This window comes from Pieris napi, chromosome 16, assembly GCF_905475465.1.
Source record: "Pieris napi chromosome 16, ilPieNapi1.2, whole genome shotgun sequence".
In the NCBI taxonomy this organism is placed as follows: domain Eukaryota; kingdom Metazoa; phylum Arthropoda; class Insecta; order Lepidoptera; family Pieridae; genus Pieris; species Pieris napi.
In genome coordinates, this window is record NC_062249.1 from 2,418,390 (window position 1) to 2,443,891 (window position 25,502).

The 25,502-nt window shown below is 34.2% G+C and overlaps 1 protein-coding gene across 1 annotated transcript; it reads left to right on the forward strand.

Moving 5' to 3' along the window:
* The first annotated feature begins 147 nt into the window (after window positions 1-147).
* On the forward strand, window positions 148-24,041 carry LOC125057254 (transmembrane protein 64). The gene is made up of 3 exons (XM_047660833.1): window positions 148-881; window positions 18,548-18,703; window positions 23,731-24,041. Exons 1-3 carry the CDS (start codon window positions 342-344, stop codon window positions 23,851-23,853), a joined length of 819 nt encoding a protein of 272 aa, XP_047516789.1. The 5' UTR covers window positions 148-341; the 3' UTR covers window positions 23,854-24,041.
* Window positions 24,042-25,502: the final 1,461 nt, after the last annotated feature.

Genomic DNA, 25,502 nt, shown 5'->3' on the forward strand with positions numbered 1-25,502 from the left:
CTGTTCTATAAAAAAAAGGTTATTTAGACAATGTTTTAAAAGGGTTTTACCATAGAACAACATAGGAAATACTAATGTAGAGTACTGACTGAGACTTGACTTGACGGTAAGCATAACGCGTTACTCGTGTCAAAGTCAAATCTATCACTATATCTTTTTGTTATTATATCGAGTCGCGGTAGGTAGCGGACGTTACACTTTTCGCGATATTTTTTTTTCATCCCGTGCTGAAATAAACAGTGGCGAATCTAGGCCATGGCGACATATATTCTATTTTATTCTCTGCCACTGCGTACTTCGTGAAATAACTGCCAAGTGTTAACACAGAAATCGTGCTCAAAATGGAAATTGTGAACATTGAGGACGGTCAAGCTGACCAAGTAGCGGTAATACGAAAGAAAAGTATTTGGGCGAAAATAAATAACAGAACAACATACAGTTATTTAGTCAACATTGTAATTTCAATAATTTTGTTGACGTCTTTGGTGTTAGTCTTATATTTTTTTAAAGAATATTTAAAAACGATTTTATATTGGGTTGATGCTCAAGACCCAAGGATTGTGTTCTTATTGTTTATGGGATTATTTTTAATAGTTAGTTTTCCAGTGACTATTGGTTATTTAGTGCTCATAATAACTAGTGGATATTTATTCGGTATTCCGAAGGGTTTGGGTACCGTAGTGGTTAGCGCGAACTTCGGTGTTGCTGTAGCCCATTTTACCTTGAAGATGTTAAGAGGATATTTGCCCTTGGACCGGCTGTTGAAGTCAGATACTGCAAGAGCCCTCCTCAAAGTCATTGCAGGACCTCAGGCTTTCAAGATAGTTTTTTTCGCCAGATTAACGCCAATACCATTTGGTTTACAGAACACAATATTTGCTGTGAGTATATAACTGCTATATTGAAATAATGTCCTTCCTACCTATTTTTTAATTGTAAGATAAAGAAAAGAAGAAAAGAAGGGATTGGAAGGGTTTAATAATACTGTCTATTTCATTAGTTCATTAATAACAACAAATAGTAGTATAATCAAAAGTGTAAGTACTACTTAGACTAGAGACTAGATTTCAGTATTCATATGCATTGAGACAAAGGGTAGTCATTAGATAAGTTTAATAGTCTATTGTAAATATTCCATTATGATTGTTGCACTCTGCCTGATCAATTACAATATACTTTCTATAATTGACTCTACCTGTTCCGTACTTGGTTGTAGTAGTAAACCCATTGAAAACTATAAACTGCATTATCATAATATGTTTGTAAGTCTTATAGGACTAGTCGTCTTATTGGGCATCTGTTGGTATTTAAAGAAATTTATTTATTGAAAGATGAATCACTGGCAAATTATGCAGTCTTGACTGGCAAATATTGATAGTTTGGAGAATTAAAAATACCAATTAAGAATAAAACAAAATATAAATACATATCATGTAATCAATGTAACAATATATAATGTTTAGTAACAAGAGTACAAATTGTAATCTTTATAAATTTTTATGTAGCTTTCAACCTTATCATTTAGAATTTGCTTTGAAAACAAACCTACCCTTTAGCCACACAAAGCTAAGTGCAGAAGTAGACAGTAGACAGAGTGTATACACTGTTTTTCAGAGAACAAAACATTTAATCCATTTATGTGTACTGGCATTTTGCCTCAACCTTGCATAAATGCATATCTTTTCACGGAAATTAGAAATAACATGTAAAGTAATTATAACTCTTGTTACTTGCATGCAACACAAATAAAGTTAATTATGAAATCATAATTATTTTCACATGAAATGTATAATGCCATATAATACATTCCAAATAGTATATTTTACTCTAGTTATAAAGTTTTTATCACTCATGAATCTTCTAAGAAAAACTGTGCAAACTCATAGGATTTTTAGCTAAATGTACTAAATAGCATAAAAGCATAATTAAAGGCCAATTAAAATGTGATGGTGGGTTTTGTCCGAATACTCAAATTCTTCGATAATATACTTAGTAGCTTTTTATATTTATTCACATAATAATATTCATGGAAATTACAAAAAACCTGCCTTGTACATGGAATTAAATATATTACATACTTACGCAAAAACTACTTACTGTTTATTTTTTCTTGTATAGCTGAAAAGTTTCAGCTTACAGCAATGAGAGGACCAGCTGGGTCAAATTGAAATATTATTTTTTGTTGATTTTGGACATTGAGGCTATCTAATAAATATAACCACTATATAAAGCTAGGACCTATTTACGCCCGAACCCAATAATCCATCCACAATCCCCGATTGAAAACAATCTTGATCGATCCTATCTGCATCCCAATAAACCCTACGAAGGCAATCCATTTTTGGCTACGGATAAAATGCTCTTTGTCGTTCCATTTTACCGAGTTTTCACTCATATTTGATAATCATTGTGAACCAAATAAAGTAAATAAAACCATACAAATAACATTAAAATATACATGTGTATGTTTTAAACGTAACAAACAGTTTTTTTAACTATTTAAAAAAACTGGTGTAAGCTAAAATCTGTTAAAATAATTAACTGTTGAAATCGAGCTTTCGTCAACTGTCATTTTCATACAAAGGTCTATCCACAGACACCGATACGACCTCCCATGGTTAGCCTGTATCGGCAAATGGCGATTATAATCCATCGATTGGTTATTGGCACAGTTGTTACAACATTTGGGTTAAGATTACTCTTCTGGTAAGATCTCAGATGGAGGAGTATGGATTGAGATAGGTTATTGGGTTCGGGCGTCAATGTGCACGAAACCCTGGGGTATACTTGTATAGTGTTGTCTATTTCAGTAAACTTACGATATAATAGCGAGACGCATAAGGTGGAAAGCCTTGACATTTGTTATCATTATCTAAAATGAACTATAGTTTAAACCGATTGTTCAGTTTGTATGAAAGTGTTATCACTGCTTTCCGTAAACAATTTTAGTAATATTATAATAAACGTATATTGTGGATGGTTAGATAGTTACAAAATAAAACAATAACAAGCAATTTAATAATCACGCTCCTTGTACTCCAAAGTTACTACAATCTATTATCTAAGAAGTTTCGTGATAACATTCAAAAGTGTATCGTAGTCCTTGATATTTTATTTCATTTCTTTCTCCTCTGTAGAAATACTACAAAGATTTCAAAATATCGCTCTGAGAACTATATCCAGTGTGCCTTGGTTTGTTAGAAACCCTGAAATCCACGAATACCTGGTAATGGAAACTATAAAAGAAACACATAATTCTAGTAGGCAAAAATAAATGCTTAAGGTGATATCAGACGGTTCATTTTTTGTTCATTTTCACCTTTCATTCGGTACAGTGAACCGTCTGATATCACCTTAAAGGTGATATCAGACGGTTCACTCGAATGATTGTTCACTCGAGTGAATGCTTCATTTTTTTTCATTCTATGTTCACACGGCTTAGACGAAATGAAACAGAAATGAACATTCATTGTTCTTTCTTTTAAATATGGCATCGAATGAAGTCGTACGTCTTGGAATTAGTTTAATTTGTGATCATTTAATCAAAGAGTTGACAAAAAAGAAGCAAAGAAAACGTCGACGGTGGTGGGTGCGACCATGGATTGAAAGAAGAAATTTATTAGGAACTTCCAATACATTGTTGAGAGAACTAGCCGTTGAAGATCCTGATTCATATTGTAATCATCTTCGAATGGATGAAAATAAATTTGAAGAAAAGTTAAAAAAAAGTTATAACTTCTTCGACAACGTGATGGCCGTCGGCTACAGGACTCTAAACAAAATGGCCGAATCCGAATGAACGTTCTCTCAGAGTTCAGACCGCTCATTTCTCGTTCATTCGGAGTGGGAATGAAAGATAGCGGATGCCAATATCCAACACTGTTGGATCGGTTCACTAATGATTTCATTCGGCACTCGTGTTTCATTTTTTGTTCAGACATTTCATTTCGAGTGAAATGTACCGAATGAAAGGTGAAAATGAACAAAAAATGAACCGTCTGATATCACCTTAAGCATTTATTTTTGCCTACTAGAATTATGTGTTTCTTTTATAGTTTCCATTACCAGGTATTCGTGGATTTCAGGGTTTCTAACAAACCAAGGCACACTGGATATAGTTCTCAGAGCGATATTTTGAAATCTTTGTAGTATTTCTACAGAGGAGAAAATGAGAAAAAAACGGCAAAAATGAACCGTCTGATATCACCTTAAGCCGTGTGAACATCGAATGAAAAAAAATGAAGCATTCACTCGAGTGAACAATCATTCGAGTGAACCGTCTGATATCACCTTAAAGGAACATAGCAATATATAAAACAATATATATAACATAGCTAAAAACCTTCTGGATAGTAAAGAAGGTGTAATCAGACTTAAAAGAAAACAAATTTTAACCTTGGACTAGTGATTGAATCTGGCATGATGTTTGGAACATTAGCCACATAGTATAATCCAAAAAGAGAGTCAGATTATAACCAAGTGAAGTCGATTGCTGATAAATAAAGGAGAAAGAAAAATTCTACTCTCCATGAATTTTACTTAATAGGTTTTTTTAATAAAACACAAGGCAAACCGTCAGGAGGCTCATCTTATTTTAAGTAATACCGCAAATCATGGACTCAATGTCAAAGGGCTCGCGAGTGCGTTGCCGGCCTTTTACGGCTGGTTGTTACAAAAGTATTCTTACATGAGTCGAATAAATGCTGTTATTGTCAATTTCTTTAGCAAAACTTAGATGTGGTCATGAAAAAAACAAACTAGTTTTTGTTCTGTTATTTTTGTTTTGTCGAATTAGACTTAAAGCGGGGAAGTGGTGGGGAGCACCCTAGGGTGCCGTGTACGATTTGCCTACACACGAGGCCATCTAGTTAGCCTACCCCAATTTTATATCGCCACTGATTTTAGGGTCGTGTTACGCTTTCAGCATACATTGATGTTTATTAAAATGACCCATTAAATAAGTTAACCAAGCTATATATAACCTGACAAAGGATATAGATATTAAATCATCGCGTGTATAAGAAATTTTCTCACTTCAAAACAATACGTACATATTTATGTCGCCTATAAACCGATAAACTTGCGTCACACTTTTATTACGGACTTTAATCTCTTGGTATTTTCCTCTTATTAGTCTTGCCGCAATTATTGTGAAGTATGTCTTGAAGGCAATAAAATGCGTTTTGAAGGGAGTTTGAACGATAAACCAAAGATGCTAAGGCCTTTTTATTATTTTCGACTTTCCAGTACTTTACACCACATACTGGGAACTTTTAAGTATAAAGAGTTACTAAACGTTTTACTATACTTGGGTACAGAAAAACGTTACGGCGCGCTACACACATACTTATAATTTGTATTATATACCCGCCTTCGTAGAACTAAAAGAAAGGAACGTTCTAGCTGGCCTATTACTAGTCTATTATTATCTGGAATAAGTGATTATAGGACTTGTCAATATCACTAGTATTACCCACCAAAAGCGCAATCAATACAACCGCACTTTAGACGAAATTTAATACGCGCTGACTAATGCCATATTTACAAATTAATCTTGATACTTTTATAAACATATAAATATCATACATACGTATTTGTTTACTATTATTGAATTGCTAATGTGGTCTGAAATAATAACAATTCTTTGCATTACGTAGGCAATAATGTTTACAGAACCAATATCCTGCAGCGCGTGACGGATATGAAATGCCTTGGAATCATCGCAATTTCCCCTCAATCGAAATATTTATCATAGTATCACAACGCAGAGTTGGCCTAGTAGCTTCAGCGTGCGACTCTCATCCCTGAGGTCGTAGGTTCGATGATCGATCCCAGATTGTACACCAATGGGCTTTCTCGATGTTTCTCGGTGTCTTCAATGGAATTCGCTCGAACGGTGAAGGAAAACATCGTAAGGAATACATGGCCTTAGACCCAAAAATTTGACAGCGTATCAGCCACAGAAGGCTGATCACCTACTTGCCTATTAGATCGACAAATGAAACAGATACATAATACAAATCTGAGGCCTAGATCTAAAAAGGTTGTACCACCACTGATCAAATAAGCAATTACATCCAAATAAGAGTGTCTACTATACGAATAGGATCATTTAACTATGTTTTTTAAAGTACTTACGACTGCTTTTCAGCAATGTGGGTCAGCGAGTTACCAGTATAAATTTATATTAAACAAAGTCTGGTCTTTTCGAACCCATATAACTCGAGAACAGCTTTTTTATAGAACAAACGGACAGGAGGCTCACCTGATGTTAAGTAATCCCGCCGACCATGGACTCTCAATACCAGAGGGCACGCAAGTGCGTTCCCGGCCTTTAAACAGTCAGTCTGGACAGTCATGGTTTTTGATTCGTTGTATTTGTCCCGAATAGCAGAATAACTATTAAACTAAACACTGGAGAATTGAAAAAAATATCAAATGTCAAATATCTTATGTTCACCCCGTCGATGTGGTAAACTCTCCCCTCAAATTAAAGAACGTATTTATATAAAGGTTTCTATATAGAAGATATTCGAAGATATTTGCGAATTCGAATAATGGCCTATTTTAGATTTTAAAAATGTTGAATAATGTTAGTAATAAAAAAGGTTTGACATATAATATGGGTTCTCAATTGTCATTATCATCTTAATAAAGTAGTGAACTTAATATTTATTTTGTTTATTGCAATACTTTAAAAAAAACTTAAATTAAGTTCAGTTAATCTGTAACACGGCATTCATCGACTCTTAGGCGGTAAGAAGCCGGGTCATCTAGGTATATTTTGCCTAGATGACCCGTAATTAATAATAATAATAATTTTTAATTTTATTACTATCTATATACTTATTCTAAACACATATAAAACATAACGCTTTTCTTTTACTGGCCATCTTGACAGCTTTAAATTTTGTTTACGACTGATAATACACGATAGGTGACGGTGGTGCGTTTAGTACTGTTTAGTTTTAGTAGTGCGTTTGAGTAACTGAGACCAAATTTTCCTACAAGAAATGTAATCTAAGAATAATGGCACACGTGTTAATGTAATTAACAATAGCAAAAGCGAGACGGCTGTTTATGACCTCAGGTGTCTTTCTTAGAAATTTTGTCACAGAGAGTGGCTGTTGCGTTATAAAGAGAGAATTAATGTATTGGTTTTGTGTTAAACCAAACAAATGTATCTATTTCTACGTTATAAATATTTATTGGTTACAACGAATAACGTTATAAAGAGTTTACACTGTATTTTTTCCTCAGAGTTTAAAGAATAAAAAAAATATCGAATTGTTCCATTCGATTTAGGGCTTAGCATCATATTTTGCGATTCATCTTTATTTATATAGATATACTACTATCAGGTGTTTAATATTCTTAACCATAAGGTCGAGCGTTCGGACCCCGGCTTCATATAAATGCAGGTACACAAAGCCTTTTGCCCAAATTTTGAGGTTTTTCCCTAAAATATGAGAAGCTTTTGTTTGTCTTTGTTGCTATGTGTTTAGATGTATATATATTATATAAATGTAAATATTTTATCAGTTTTGCGTTGACAGTCAAACCCTAAAGCAGATAAAATATAATACCTACGCGATCATGTCAAAGAGAGACTAGATTTTTTAATGAAAAAGACAATATTCTCTCTCTCTATGCGCTGTAATATAAATGTTAGTATAGTAATGACATATACCTTATAGTTTAAAGAAATTGTTATGTTATTGGACTAATGTACTCACTTCAACAATCATTATCGAATTTTTATATCGGATTTTTATCACTTGAACGGATATCCGCCTATTCGCCCGGTAGAATTCAATGTCATGACTTGCGAACTAGGGCTGATTCTTCCATAGAGCAACACCGACATTTTAATTGTGGCCTTGACATTCGACATAGTCCAAGTGACAAAAACAAGTTTCTTTCCAAAAAAATATACTGTATCGCTAATTTGAAAAGTTCCAAAATGTAATTTTATACCAATACAGTCAAATCCGTTTACGACGACATAGTTTAGAACAACATATAGACCAAAATCAAAGGTCCCGGGCCCCGGCTGAATTCTATTGTATTAGGTTCTTAATAACAACGTCATCGTCTGTTACGACTATCGGTTTTTACGACCAAATATGAGTAGGCCCTTCGATGTCGTTATAACAGATTATGACTGTATTTTTTTTTTTTTTTGTTTAAGAATAACTTTATTTCTCATAAGAATTGCATACAAAATTCACTTACTGAGAAACACATATTTAAAACTAAGATTAAAAATTAGAAATTAGAGCGCACAGATGTAGGTACATATATAAAATAACAAAACAGAACAGCACCAAAAATGTGGGTAGACATAATAAACTTGATCAGTCAACCAAGCAAAACACGGATGTACGAATGTATTTACCATACATAACATTAGAAATAACGTTTCGTAGTATGTTATGGTTGCTGGCGCGGTGCGTTTTCTCACTTGTTTATTAACCTGATATGTCATTAGTTCTAATAAGTTGTCCTTGCTACTTGCCTCCCCAGTCGGTCGGACGTCAATATCGACTGTAATAACGACACGAGTGTACATAGATTGTACTAATCATTTCACAATGGCTACGATAACTTGGGCGTATCAAGATAAAACTGGTAGCACTTTGTTCTCTACAATTTTATGTACACGAGGAATTCAATTGAATTTTGCAGGTTTTGTGATTGATAGAAACGTGTCGTTTTTATTTGGAAAATTCTATACTTTTGTTATTTAAGAAGTTGACTGAAGTCTTTATTTACACTTTTATCCAGTTAAATTTTGATACAATTGTTTATACAAGATATCTTTGTAATCTAGATCAATCAAAATGATTCGCGAAATACATGTTGCTAAGCGTAAACGAAGACCGGACCAATTCGATTTTTTTTTATTTATTTCCTTGAGCTCTGAAGGTTTTTATGGAGACTAAATTTGCACGGATAAACCTAAAAACCCGTTTTATTTTGCTGTAATTTTGAACTTGAACAGTCTAGCAATCTAGGACAGGGTAGCATAGCAAAATATTTTGTGTTGGTATGTAGCTACTAAAAAGGCGAAACGATGTTCGCGGGGGCACTTTAAAATAAAATGTATTTATTTTTGTTTATTTTACTTGACCTTGTCGTATGTATTTACACAAAGCCAAAATATGTCCTGTCTTTGTTTGTAGCATATCGATTGACAGAGACAATAATACAGAGCTCCTTTATTTAAACAGTATTTTTGTATTTGTCTCTTTATCTGCCTCATTTAAAAAACATAAACAAAATCTATCGTAGTAGCTATTTAAAACTAGATACGACTAAATAAGGCTATTTGTAATTCTTTCACGCTTAATATAAAAGCTAAAGCTTTAAAAGCGCTCAAAGCTACTGTGCCTCAAGGCTGTAGAACTTTCGTGCGTGTATGACGGCAAGTAGTTCAAAAACTGGAGCAGCTTGAGGACTTGTTTTAAAACATTTGAAAACATCACGTTTCATTTGATGCGGATTGGAGTAGTGGTTAACGTGTTTTTTTTGTGGGGAAATTCGTTACGCATTTCCGCGGAACGGTTGCCTGATGGTGAAGGGTTATGTGGGACTCGCTGCTGTGCATACCCACTGAAACCCCACGGCACCACCAGCAATCGCCCGAGGCAGGACAGCGTAGCCTTGTCCGCATCCAGCCACGCGATCAGCCGTTAAACTCACGGCCCTTGCTGTGCCAAGGTCCATTCACATCGGCCAATTCGCCCTGTTTTATAAAGCTGGGGGAGGCCGGGTACAATGCTTGCAGGGAGGCGTCAATATCACGTATGACTCAACTCTGACAGCCGTGCGTTTAATCCCATGCTGTACACTAATAGATTTTGCTATCTACGTTTGTAGACAATACTCTCTGTTCTTGTTGGGTAGTTCTCTAGCGTTCGCGACAGAAGTTTACCTAAAACCATTGTGACCATTGTTGAAGTGAAGCTATTTTAGGCGCATGAGGGTAAATTTTTTACGGATGAAACGCAATAATAATAATATTAGCGTCACGAATATGTGCAGCGTTTTTGTCGAAGAAAAGGGAGAGAGCGATTGAGAGAGAGAAGGGCGAATTACCTTATAGAAATTCTATTTTTAAAATTATAATTTCGTAAAGAGAATTTATGAAATACTAGCTGACCTGGCTAACTTCGTTCCGCCCTACAACCTCATAATATCGTTGTTACTTTAATTTAACTTATTTTAGGATTTCATTAATGTTAAGTATTAAGTACATTAATACAACTTTTTTGCAAATACAGAAATTTTTTATTGCTTGCCATTGCGAAAGAAGAATGGCAGTTTTACACATTAGGCATCTTCTCTCTAGCGTCAATATGGCGATACTGCATGTTAAGCACTTTCTGATATCCAACATCTTTTGATCAGGATCAAAGCATGGTTATGCATCTCCTCATTCACCTCAAGATCGGAATTTCTTGAACTGACACGAATTCGACGTAAAATGATGCGTAGTTTTGTCAACAGATGGCACCATATGGTTTTTGCATTCGTAAAATTAATTTATTGTTATTCGATAACTTATCCGATATTTTATTGCTTATTCTGCTATTCGGAACGGAAACAAATCCAACAAATCAAAAACCATGGCAATCGGTCCAGCCGTTCTCGAGTTATAAGTGTTGTAACAAACACGACTTTCTTTTATATATATAGATTAGTATTTTATATTTTATGCAAAATAATTTATTGAAATCTCAAATGAGGAATTGTAAATTAAAATGCCACGTGTTTTTATCCAAGAAATAATTTAGTAAAATTAAATTTATAATTTGTATTAATTTTCGAGAATTTTAACGACAATTAAATTCATTGAAATACCTAACATATCTTTTAGATTTGTATAAATATGAACAAGACTTAAAAATTAGTTTGCCATAGAAGTTTCACATTTGATGTGTACTTTGTACGTACGCACTTTTTTTTTATTTACTTTTTAACAACCCATTTAGCATGACCTACTTGTCTTTGATATTTGATACGATCGCTAGACGCCAACAATCTCGGAGACAATGCGGCTAATGTTGATGGACAATACTCGATATATAGAAGGTGTATGTATGAAAGAAAAGCTGTGTAAAAAGGCTAACTATAAAGTTAACGATTATCTAGTTGATAAAAGGGACTAGTGCTAGACAGGCTACTTCTAATTAATTTGCGATATTTGTTTTAAAATAAGTGTTGTTTGATGATTTGCTATTTTAAAAGAGTACCGAGAGGTTTTTACGCCGGCTTTTTCTCTCGGCCTACACCCTGTCTTTGCCGATGAGTAGGGATGTCTACCGATTCAAATGACGTGGAATAAGTAGTACCACCTTATGTTCTATAATAAACGTATTTTATATTTTTAATTTTACAGATTAGCGCAATTAGATTTTGCGCTCTTTGATATCTTTATGTCCTAGAAATGCTTTATTTACACTTACGTAATAGTAACGTGTCTATACGCACTAATATATTTACAGTCAAAATCAGTTATAACGGCAACTACTACTACTCATATTTGGTCGTAAAAACTGATAGTCGTAACAGCCGATGACGTTCTTATTAAGTACCTAATACAATAGAATTCAGCCGAGACCTTTGATTTTGGTCAATATAAGCGGTATGTTGTTCTAAACGATGTCGTCATAAACGACTTTGACTGTATTAATTAAATTTATACGTAGTATTTGGAAGATGAAATAAAGATAAAATTTTGCCGTGTTATAAAATTATTCACGTTATTTGCCGGACAGGAAAACCGTGCACACATAAATACACTATAATATATATTATATACGTTCTAGTCTACGCCATCCGCTAGTTTAATTATCATAATTTAAGAAAAAACTTTAAAGCAAACGCAAATGTTTAACCTAATTAAAAGTATGAAGTTTTAAGGAATTCATTATTAATAAAAAACAATTGAACAATGTTAATGCGGACTCAATTCGACTGAGGGCCCTTAAAAAAAGGGCGTCCTTAAAAACCCAGCAACGCACTTGCGAGCCCGCTGCCAGTGCAGCCTTGCGATTCTGTAACTCACTTTTCGAACTCACACAGCGGTTTTCGCAGCGGCGGTCAAAAGTGAATTACAGAATCGCAGGGCAGGTGTCCATGGGCGGTATCACTTAACAGATGAGCCCTCCTTAAAAAAGTAAATTTAAAAGAAACCAGTGGAATATCCTGGCAGTGTATTAAATCAATTTGAACGCACGCCATGTTTATTCAATTTTCATGTTCATGCAATAAACGCTGAAACGTTGTTTGTTTTGATATTTTTAAATACGTTTACTTTGTATGCGTCTTACGTCCGGGTTAAATGAAATTGTTTAAGATTTGTAGATTTGAGCATGGAAAATTGGTCTTAATTTAAAAAAGAATAGTTTTACGCTCGTTCGTAATAATTTAGTTGAAGTATATTATTTGCGAATATTGATTTTATTATTAACTAGCTGCTTCATGCTTCATAATTACTTAAAGATGTCATGTGGAACATGGTGTTCCTCTATCAGCAGGAGGCATGGGGAAAAAGTGCGTGCTCCTATTTCACCATGCCTCCTGCTGATAGAGGACAAATCTTAGTTTTTAATTTATTTTATTATTATTTATAACTGATGTCATGTGGATCATAGTATAATGGTTGCAGCTCCTTACAAACATTTAAAAAAAAACTTGGCGATTGAAGAGTGGCGGAGAGTTTGTTTCCAGTTCATCTCGTCCGTTCTGCGCCCTTGATTTGAGAACTGACAGTAAATATAAAATTAGAAGCATTTAATATGTATTTCTTTATTGAAATTCATAAGTGTAAATTGTGTTACTCTACATGCTACATACCAATATATGGAACTGATTGCTATCCTACCCCGTAATGACTGTTCGGTTTTTCGGAATAAAAACCTAAGTACTAAAAAACAATTTTTTTATATTTTAAATTTTTCTCTCCATAAAAAACTTTCTCAGAGTTCAAGGAATAAATAGGCCGTCTTCTAGTTTTGCACTTAGCAACATATTTTGAGATTCATTTTTATTTATACAGCCCTCAATGATATATATTCTTATGAGGAAAATGTTACCTGCAATTAGAACAGACGTTGTTTTTGTATAAGGTCTTTATATATCAATATAATAGGCAATTTGTATGAGGAAAAGCCTACAAAATTCCTCTTTACCATTTTGTACAATTATTTAACTAAAAAAAAAGTTATATTTCTTAAGGTTCGTCATTTTATTTTTGCGTTTGAGTTATTTATTTATTAACATTTCGTTACATTAATTGTACATATAAAAACAGGGAGCATAAATATCATTTGATTTGAACAAAAATAAGATTACACGTAGAATTATACAATTATTTAACTAAAAAAAGTAATATTTCTTATGGTTCGTCATTTCATTTTTGTGTTCGAGTTATTTATTTATGTATACAGTGGTCAAACATAGGGTTATGTATACGATTACCCGTTAAAGAAGTGTTATAAAAGTACATATTACGTTTTAGATTGCTGATATAGTTGGCAAAATTGGTTTATTTCAGTAGATTTATTTTCACAAACACTTTGTACGAGCCAAGGCTGTTTCTGCTCACGCAGGCTTTTATTAGTTCAACGCGACTGTTGTTCAGTTAAAATCACTCGCCAAGCACTCGCTTTAGCATTCAGTTTGCACACGTATTTCAGTACAGTGTGGGTAGAGAAAACATGTTTTCAGCCAATAAACATAAAAATTTAATAACTATTTTTTAGTTTAGTTTTTATTAGTTGCCAGTCATTTAAAGTTATCTTGTTTGATACAATATGCTTATGAATCAGCCAAGTATTCCATATATGATTTTCTATTGCCCTCTCAATTTACTTCTATAAGGCGGGTTATACAGTCAAAACCGTTTACGACGACATCGTGTAGAACAAAATACCGGTTATATTGACCAAAATCAAAGGTCCCGGTTGAATTATATTGTATTAGGTACTTAATAACAACGTCATCGGCTGTTACGACTATCGGTTTTTACGACCAAATATGAGTAGTCCCTTCGATGTTGTTATAACAGATTTTGACTGTATTTTTATTTTATATAATGTATAAACCTTAAAATATCGATTGTATAATTCAGCTTGCACGCGTAATTGGATGGTAGTGTAAAAAATCATGTTACATGTAAAAAACAGTTAATAAGTTTTAGTTTTTTAGTCTAGTTGCCAGGCGTTTGTCTTCAATTTGCTTGATGACACGTGAATCAGCCAAGGATTCCATTCTTCAAAAGTCCTATCAGTTTACCTCTATAAGGAGGTCTATATTTTTAACAATCTATAAATAGCGGTTGAATATGTTTTAGGCAGGCTTACGTTTATTTATTTAAATGATATCACACAAATTCTGATATCTTCATCTAGATTATTGCAATTGTGTTTAGAAACATACCAATGGCGCAACCTTTTATATCTGCGGCTCAGGTTTTTGTTATGTGATCATTTGTTTTTTTAATAGGCAAGTTGGTGATCAGCCAGTGCTTGTTATGTTGTTGATTTTTGAGTCTAAGGCCTACCGGTTTCCTCACGATGTCTTCCTTCACCGTTCAAGTGAATATTAATGCGCACATAGAAAGAAAGTCCATTTGTGCACAGCCGGGGATCGAACCTACGACCTCATGGATGCACGCTAAAGCCACTAGGCTAACTCTTCGTTGCGTTGCGACTGCGTTGTAATAAATATTTCGATAGAGTGGAAATTGCGATGATGGCAGCCAAGACATTTCCAGTCCTTGACATAGTCACCGGTTTCCTCACGAGTTTTCTTCTATGAGCGAGTGCTAAACGAGCACTTAGAAAGAAAAATCCATCGGTGATTGGAATGAAGGGTTGAAGCACGCCCAAGACTATGCCAACACGGGTCTAAGTGTGAGTTTCTCACAAATTGTGGGATGACCCGAGAGATTTCAATGGTTCTTTTGTTATGAATTTAACCTTGACTCAATGAAACGTCTAATAAGTCACGCCATTTAGAGCACTGAATTGGCCCTTAGCGTCTAGGACAGTCTCCAATCAAGTTAATTAACGACAGCAGTGTTCTAGTAATTAAACGTTTTTCTTTGATGGAAAAGGAAACTGTCGTGAGGAAACTGACATGCCTTAGGAATAAGAAATGGATGACACGTGTCAGGCAAAGCATGTCACGAATGAAGAAAAAAAAGAAAAATGCGCAAAAAAAAAAATAAAAAAAATTACACGTTGGATTGATTTCCTTCTCCAAACGGGCAGGAGGCTCTCCTGATGCTAAGTGACACCACCGCCGGACACTTTTGATGACAGGCTCGCGAGTGCATTGCCGGCCTTATAAGAATTTGTACGCTCTTTTATTGACTCTCGAATTGGTTCGGAAGTACCTCAGCCGGCAGCTGGTTCCACATAGTGGTGGTGCGCGGAAAAAACTGCCTAAAAAACCGTTTTTGTCGGTTTAAAATTTGAAGTTGTTGTCACGTCCCTGCATGATTATTATGTTTTAATTATTTATTTTAAATGTCGCTTTGGCCGGTAAGACTTATTTTAATTAATACACTTTATTGTAATTAATTTTACCTAGTGACTAGGTGAACGTCCGTCTCTCTCGCTCTCTCTTCTTCGCTTTGTAATGCGTAGGCGAGAGACAGCTGCCGCAGCGCGACTGCCACGCCACCAAGCGGCTATTTGGGCCGCAAAAAGTTTGTTTTCAGAGCGCCCATCAGAACTGTGCTTCTATCCTACGTGTGAATTCTTGCCCTGATCTTTAAAAGAAACATGTATATTATATTTAACAACTGTCGTACGAATAATTTGTGAGATAAGTATAGTATTTTGAGTGAAGGAACAAATTTGTTTTTTTAGAAAAATGGATAAATAGGAATTTCGTGTGATACAATAAAGAATATATCTAATAAACTGTTAAGCTAACTAATAGTTGTGGCGAATAAGCTTTTAGCCAAGCCAGAACAAAAGAGAGCTTTAAAGTTGCGGCGTAAGCGTTCTCAGCATTTCTTTTGTCGCAATACCAACTGAAGACATTTTTAAGTATATTGGCAAGGCTATTCCTGGTGTTTTATTGCATATGGCATTATGCCACAAGGCTGCAATTTATAGCCAATGAAGTAAACGTCTTTATCTCTGCAAGATTGTTACCCTGCAATCGATATCACCATATCTATATCTTCAGATTAGCGTACGTTTTCAAAGGACATGTCGTTGAACGCAATACGCATATGTATGGTTACATTAAGTAACTAACAATTTAATAGTTTTCCACCCCTATCACCTCGATGTCCGTACTTTGTTGGTGTCCACCACTATATGGAACCAGCTGCCCACTGAAGTATTTCCGAACCAGGGCCGCGCCGCCCATGTGTGCGAAGTGTGCGGTGCACACAGGCGCTAAGACAATGAGGGCGCCGCCACCGAAATTATTTATGTTACACTACAATATTCTTACGTACGTTTGAAGTGTCATTTTACGCTTTGGGTTTTAGTTTACTTTAAAGGCCGCTGCGCCGTGAGTTTTTCTGTTTGTCTTATGATTTCAATTATATGCCGACATACCTTAATAACATCCAAAATGAACTATTTATTATAATCGGTAACCAAATTCAACATTTTATTTTAAATTTTGTCGAATCAATAAATATTTTTCAATAATACTGGATTGTACTCCTGACGTTTCACACGAAGAGCAAATTAGTATGATACATGATAATAAAATTTGTCAATTTTAACATGGAAACTATAAAGTTGGAAATAAGAGAGCATTTCCTTGCTTTCTGTCCAAATATAGATACAACTGGCGCTGGAGTAACGTCATTTATAATAGAAAAACTAAACGAAATTAATTTGGACATAAACAATTTAAGGGGACAAGGCTAAATAAGACTATAATGGCTCAAATATGCGCGGTAAGAATATTGCTGGATTTAAATCCCAGCGCTTTTTATGTACTGTGCGTTAGCCATAGTTTAAATTTAATAGTAATCGACGCTGCCAACCTCAATCATCACACGACTGTGTTTTTTAATATTTTGCAAGAATTAGATAAATATTTTTCGTCATCTACTATATTTATACTTATATATTTATAAAAAAAAATATGTCTTAAATCTGACCTTAAAAACAGTTAGATATAACATCATAACTAAAGTATGTAACAATATAATTCGCGTTTTTGGTATTTTTCACGGCAATTAGCAAGCGGACGGACCTACTTAAGAAAATATTATTTAAGTAATTATACTAAACTAAAGAACTTTTTTCTTTCGGTCAAAATTAACAAATAATACAAATTACATTGAAATTTGAAGATTCGTAAAAAATAGGCCGAAACCTCAAATAAGGCTCAAAGGCCGGCAACACACCCACTAAAAATGTCTATGGGCTGCGATGACTGCCCTTTTTGGCCGTCCCGCAGGCTCGTTTGCCCCCCTATAAAAAAAACAGGAGGCGCTTCATGGGTTTCGCACACAGGCGCTGCCGGGGGTCGGCGCGGCCCTGTTCCGAACCAATACGACTTCGGGTCCTTCAAGAAAATCGTACTAATTCTTAAAATGCTGGCAAATACTGGTGAGCCGTCTGGTATTGTGAGTGTTCAAAGGCGCTGCAATCACTTAATATAAGTGAGCTTCCTGCCCGTTTGCCCCGGGCTTTATATACCTGTATTCTGTAGGCAGATATGCACAGATTTTCGACTTATTTATAGATTTATTTATATATATAATTTATGTACGATAATTATAAGATACTCAACCCATCCTATGCTGAAACGGATATCGGATAATCGGATTCTTATCGTGCAACCATAGTTTAATTATAAAGTTGTAAGTGTTATGTAGAAATTATTACGTCAAGTCCCGTTTATATGTCAAATGGAAAAGACTAGGTGACCACGATACAGTGAATCGTAGTGTATACATAATACAATAGAGTGTAATCCCCCTACACTCTTACATTATTACACCTTGTATTATGTGTAATTTTTTCTTTCTTCAATAACAATAATCATAAATCGTTTATTTGCAAAGGGAGCGTTCAAGTATTACGTCACGCAATTTTTGGAGATTGTTGACCCCCCCCCCCCCCTCATGTAACGCGCCGTAACGTTTTTCTTTATAGTAAACTATTGGGTACAACGTTTTAACGTTTCGTGACCACAATAACGCGTAATTCAATCCCCGCCCCGCATCGTAACGTTTTACAAATAGAAAAAGAAATTGGTACATTCAGATTGATTATTTATAAAACCACATAATAATATGCATGCAAATGTCAAATTAATTATCATAATGTCAAAATAAGAACAGTTATTTATAATTGTTGTCAAAACTTATGGTCTAAATACTCTTCCACGCTAAATAGGCACTTTGCCTTAAAAAAAAATAGTTTCTAATTTAAATTATACGGTTTAAAATACTGTGTAATCCGTGTTTCTATGGTGAGGCTATTTCGGGTACTGTGGTCTCGAATTCCATTTGACAATAATTGTCAATATATGTTATATTTTTCCACAGGTAAGCGACGTTCGTGGTTGTGGCTACCATTGGGCTACATTGCTGGGTTTGTTACCAGCGCAGGCCATCAACGTATACCTCGGTTCAACGCTACGGTCAATGCATGATGTGCTGCACGAGTCACACGTCACTGGTTACGTGGTCTTTGCATTTCAGGTAAAAATACATTTGTGATACAGCTAGAGAAAATAGAACTTGCTTTAGTTGTTACGGTTCTAATAAATAATAAGGGTAGTTTTCTTTAAGAAAACGCCTTTACTAGTAAGACCTCCCATTCGGGTACGGTCACGGTTTTATTAATACCTTATTTTGATTCTTGATACCATTGAATTAAGTTTTACTGATTTCTGGTCATAGACCAGTGCAGATAGCCTTTAAAATAAATAAAAAGTGAAAAAAATTACAGTAGGATGAAACCCATTAGAAAAGGAGGGGAATATGATCAAAATGAAAGGAAAAATAAATTACGGTCGATCTGAGGTCGGGAAGGGGTAGGGGGGGGAGGTTTAAGGGTAAAAAACGGTTTATCTCGATTTCCGGCAAAACTAAAAGTCCTATCGAAGAAAGTTAAATGGCAAAGTTGTAGGTAATAAAAAGATCTAAAACTTTTGTATTCACAAATTTTTCACATAACCTCAAAATTTATGTGAAAAATTCAAAAAACCAAGTTTTTGGTTTTTAATTTTTATCTTTTACAAAAATATTTTTTTTTTAACGAAATTTGGTGAAAACTTACCTTTCTATGTCCCAAATACGCTGTAATTTATTTGATTAAAAATATTTATTTTTTCACCTTATTTTGAATTAATATCGAAAAAATACCCTAATTTTCAATCGAAAATTCTGACGTCAAAATTTAAGCTTTTTTCAAAAAGTTGATGTGCTTTCAGTTCGTTGAAATCTCTACTTTCCTATGGTAAAAAAAAATATATATATTACCATAGTAAATCTTCTCAGAAAACGCAAAAAATCGTATGCAGTAACGCCCAGACTTGTCATCCCCTTCCTTACTTCTCTATGAACCCCTACCCCTACCCCTTCCCGACCTCAGATCGACCGTAATTTATTTTTCCTTTCATTTTGATCATATTCCCCTCCTTTTCTAATGGGTTTCATCCTACTGTAATTTTTTTTGGTATCAAAAATTATCGGCACTGGTCTATCATTGGGTTGATAAATTATAGAATTAATGTGTACAAATACTATTTCACTAATAAATTATAGGCTAAATAGAATTTAAATCGAGAATAACAACTCCAATGATTTCGTTACCCGCGCCATTGTTTGATACTACGTTGTGAGCCGTAGTTCGAAGTAAAACAATATGAGTATTATTAATGATTATTATTACTTAATTACACTTCGAGTTCATTAAGATAAGTAGTAATTAAGTTGATTAAAGTTATTGGTCGTGCTATTAAACTCTTCCTTGATTTCTTAATTTATTTATATAATATTTTCTTAATACGTTTAATTTTCATTGGATATTCATAGAATCTATTATATTATGCTTGAAACAATATAATGTATTTATGTTTAATTTAACTTTATTTATTTACTATGTAATAAATAAGTATTTTTTTCTGTTTTGGCCTAGCTAAATTACGTATTATTGTCTATCTTATATTTATTTGATTGTGTAACGAGTGCATGACATGTGATAACGTGCCAATGATAAACTAGGCTGAACTGGACAGACTAAATTGTTCCGATTTTATTTAGTTTAAGAGCAGTTGGCCTAGATCCTTGAGCGTGCGGCTCTCATACCAGAGGTCGTAGATTTGAGCCTGGCTGTGCACCAATGGAGTTTCTATATGCGCATTTAACTCTCGATTTTACTGAGAAACAGTCATCGTTATTTTAGTATCGTTACAAAAAACAAATACAAAAATCTGAGCGTTGTAGCGTTTATTTGGGCTTTTTAATATAATATGTATCTGTAACCAAAAGATGCCGTAAGCACATGAATACCTATTCTATCAAATCGTTGCCGACTAGGTATAGATGCAAAATACTCTTTATGAAAAGTTCATACTTCAAGATATACGAACTGTATGATTCTGCTAATATACGATCTCAAAATTACGCTATGTTCAAAACAAAAGTAATAAAATGTCTATTAAAATATACATATGTATATCTTATTACCAGTATAGCTTAGTATAAACTGGTGCAAACAACATAATATGGGTGGGTGGGTAAAAAGGAAGTTTGTGATAAAATTGTATAATGATATTATAAAAATCTAAAATTAGAAGTGTAATATTTTATTTTTAAATGTTTTCGTTACATTTATGTTTATCATAATTGTCATATACATTAGAAAATATGGCTTGTAACATGTAATGTAGATATAGCATTATGTATGCGGTGAATAAATAAATATATTATTTCGTATTAAAAGTATGCAGTAAAATATATATTTTACTGACATTTCATTTTCAATACTATAAATAAACAGGGCAGTGTTGGCCTAGTGGCATAAGCGTGCGACTCTCATATCGCTGAGGTAGGTTCGATTCTCAGCTGTGCACCAATGGACTTTCTTTCTATGTGCGCATTTAACATTCGCTCGAACGGTAAAGGAAAACATCGCGAGGAAAACGGCTTGCCTTAGATCAAGTCGACGGCGTGTGTCAGGCACAGGAGGCTGATCACCTACTTGCCTATTAGATTAATAAATGATTATTGTTAAACTAATAGTATGTTTCAATAAACAGTAATCATTTAAATTACTCGATTACATTTAATTAATAAACCATTTGACCAAAGCAGGCCTTCTTACGGTGACGCGGTTGTCGATCATAATATTAATGTCACTGACAGGCTGAATTCACAATGTCACCAATTGCTTTAATGCTTCTTGAATTGCCTCCATTGACCGCTTTACTAAAGAGAGTCACCTTTTAAATGAAGTAAGTGGCGTAATGTAGAAAACTCTTGAGAATTTACATAGTTTTGCCTACTTATGATGGCTGACTGGTGCAGGCTTTTGATTTACGAGGTTATTACCGTTTATCGTCGGGTTATTATTGTATAGTATAAAGGCATACTATTATAATATTTAGGTCAATATTGTACCTAATACAATATTATTATTAATAGTAGAATTTAAGTAATAATAATATGTTTATTTTTCTTATTAAAACTTCATACATAGTGCACCAAATAAAGCAACAGTTATTTATAATATAAAGAATTGCTTGTTTGTGTGAGATTGTGTTACAGGTCATCAGGCCCCACCACTTCACTTTTAGATTTTGTTTTTATTTTGTTTGATACAGCATACAAAAATACACACAACCCCTAATTTTCACACCTCTACGATCAACCTCTATTTTTTATTATAGTAGATAGTTATTTTTATTGAACTAAAAATGTTTCCTAGAAATAATATACATGGCAAAATGACGTTTGCCGGGTCAGCTAGTAATTGTATATAATGAAACCACATGGTGTCTATTTATGTGTAATGTGCGTAATTTTTCGTGAGGAAACCGCCATGCCTCAGACCCAAAAAGTAGACGGCGTGTGTCAAAAGGCTATCTACGAAATAAAAATGGTCAAAGAAGCGTAAGCAATCTGAGTTTAAGACATATGTTATAGCGCTACTGGATGTATTATCATTAAAAGATACAATATTTATTTCGTCAAAATGTATTAATTAAGTGATTGTTACGCGATTGGCAAGTTTAATCCCCGTTCGATCCCCGTCTGAGCACCTATAGACTTTCTTTCTATGTGAAAACATCGTGAGGAAACCGACATGTCTTAGACCCAAAAAGTCGACGGCGTGTGTCAGGCACTGGAGACTGATCACCTACTTGCCTATTAGATTTAAAAAATTATCACGAAACATTCAGAAATCTAAGACCAAGACTTAAAGAGGTGGTAGCGCCACTGATTTATTTTAATTTTCTGGATATCTTTTAGTTGTTTCAAAGTAAGGTCATTTCGACATATAGCGGGTCACGCGGGGCCCAGGTTTATATTTAATACGATATCAATGTCACCGTAACTCGACAACTGATTGTCACGATCTCACGTGTCAGATATATTAATTGGATTAGATGATTGATCAATAGTATTTATGTATACTATGTTAATACTGCAATATACTAGATGACTGGTATACATAGTTAAATTTGAGCCTATTGTTTAGAGTTTTGATTTATGTTATGAGGCGAATTTAATGATATTTCTTACACAAAGTGGAAACACTATTGCTTCTTTCCAATATATTAAAATGTTTTTTTTTCATGTGTATTTTTAAAGACAAATACTATTGCGAGTTCTCTTTTCCTGATATTATTATATGTTAAAATCAAAATTCATACTTTCATATAAATACGTTACCTATATGTATAATTGTATTATTATATTATACATATAGGTATCGCACTGTACCTACACTTATGAACCTAAGTAAAAAATAATGATTTTAAATTTATATTTACTGCCAATTCTCAAATCAAGGGCGTAGAACTTGAAGAACTCCGTCGCTTATAAATCGATGTTAAAATAATTATCCCCTTTAATATAAAATCTCTCGAGCAAAATATACCTATGATGGCTGGTTATCTGCAAAGATCTATGATCTATATATATATGTGTTAAGATTGTTGAGTTAGGGGGCTTGTACTTGGTTATTGCTTCAAAAGAGATTTACCTTCAACAGTTTTTAAGTTGTTTATCAGTTGAACATGTGCGTAATTTTAAAAATATTTAAACAGATAAGAAACCCGATATGACTTTCAGGGCTATCGTTGCAAATTGCAAAATTTTATTAACGAGTTCATTACAAACGAGTTTTATTAATAACGGCGGAACGTGAATTTGTGAATTTGCTCTGGGCTATTACGGGGAAGTCCCCCGTACACGCAGTACGGGAGACTTCCCGCTTACACTGACCGAAAACAAGCGACGGGGAATTCCCCGTTCCGTTCGATAGAAGCGCATCGCACATTGATGGATTTTTTTAAGTTTCATATATTTTTTTTAAGTTCAAAGTAAGGGCTGCAGCCCAAAAAGCCCTTAAGTAGATCCACCCCAGTCTCCAAGGGATAGCTACCTTTTATACATATACTATATATATATATATATAAATATCATTTATGTTATCATACTGTTGTCCCTGTGGAATAATTATTTTGTTTGTTAATCCTAAACGATTACCCTTTCAGATCCTCATTGGTATCACATTAATGGTGTGGGTGGTGCAGAAGGCTCGCAAGGAGCTGACGATAGCCATAATGGCGGCTGAACTTGGGCGTGACTCCCTATCAACAAGCAGTTCATCCAGCTAGCCCACGGCCCCCACCTCAGGGCCGGAGAGCGCCGGTAGTAGCTAGGAGTGCGCCCCCGGGTGCTTGGCCCCGGGAGACACTTACGTGTGAACTGTGATATTATGCTTATGTAAGTCAGTGGTATTGGGATCTCTTTGTGGCGGTTACAAATTATCGTAATGGTATTAAAATTTTGACAATTGTAAATATTTAAACTTGTTATTGTAAGATTCTAACTTTGTCTATCGAATTTGTCTCACGGGTAATATTTGTGGAAGTTTCACAATACTGTAAAATAAGTAGTGTATAAAAATACATGTTCTCATATACGAAAGATACCACGGGCTGGAAGTTAGACACAGTCTTTGATGAGTCAGCATTTTTGCCAATCTTAATATCAGGCATATGTGATATCTACGAAGAAATGTCTTCGCAATAAATCTAAATGATATTTTATTAAACTGTATTATATTGTGCTAACCTCGGTGTTGCCCTTTATTGACATTTGCTCAGATACAGTCAGTGTCGCTATTAGTATTTATGGAATGTCTCGCGTAGAAAGTTTGATACTTGCTAGGTCATTATATCGTGCTAGAGTTTTGTCTTGTTCTGATATGAATAAGTTACATTTTGTAATCCAAGTACGCTTTGGTTGTATTCTAAATATTAATGTAAAAAATTCAATGTAGAACTTCGCACGTTATCGTCATACAATTCCTATTTCCGTTTTAATTTTAACTAAAATTGCGTCACCAAACTATTGAATGATTGAGGTTTATCGTCGTTGCTAGGTAAGATAATATTGTATACATAAACATAGGCTATAGAATATTATCAAAGAAGTTTGGGATTCGTATGAAAACTTCGATAATATCACGGTGTGAAAAAACGACCTATATCGTGTACGCTGTGGAAACTATTGACAATAGAGCAAAGTGATATACTACAGTTTTAAAGAGAACATCAATATCTATGAAACAATGTGCAAGTCATGTCTATTTCATATTTAAAATAAATATCCAGCCTTCCGAAGCCGGGAAATTTGGTAGAAATGTTTCTAGGCTATCATAATTCTCGACTGTTAACAATCTAAGTGTGTTCGTAGAATTAAATGCTTTTGGTAAAGGTTAGGTATACGTTCGCTGATTTGACCTCAACACGCGTATACAACATCGTAAACCCTGACTTGGGATACTTGGATCGATTCCGTGTCGGAGCCTAAATTATAACTAAATTTGTTATTCGCATTGTAAATACTCGACTAAATAGTAAGTCCTCTAAGTTTTATGCCAATTATACTGATGTAGAAAAATACTCTCGCACTTTTGGCAGATTTGTTCGAGAAGGTTCGACAAACCGCCCAAGTGTGGGCCTTTTAGGTAGAAGCCTCTATAGGCTTTAGGATCTTAAATATTTTTTTCTCTTAAAATTGTTCTGTTTTTCAGTTCCAAAGAATACAGGGTATACCTATACTAATATAAAGAGGAAAGATTTGTATGTTTGTAACGAATTGGCTCAAAAAGTACTGGACCGATTTTAAAAATTCTTTCACCATTTGAATGCTACATTGTCACTGATTAATATATGGTATTTTAATTGTAATAAAAAATAAGGATCCCTTCAAAACTACGATAATGTAACCCAAGGTGTATAAAATGCCTATAAAATAT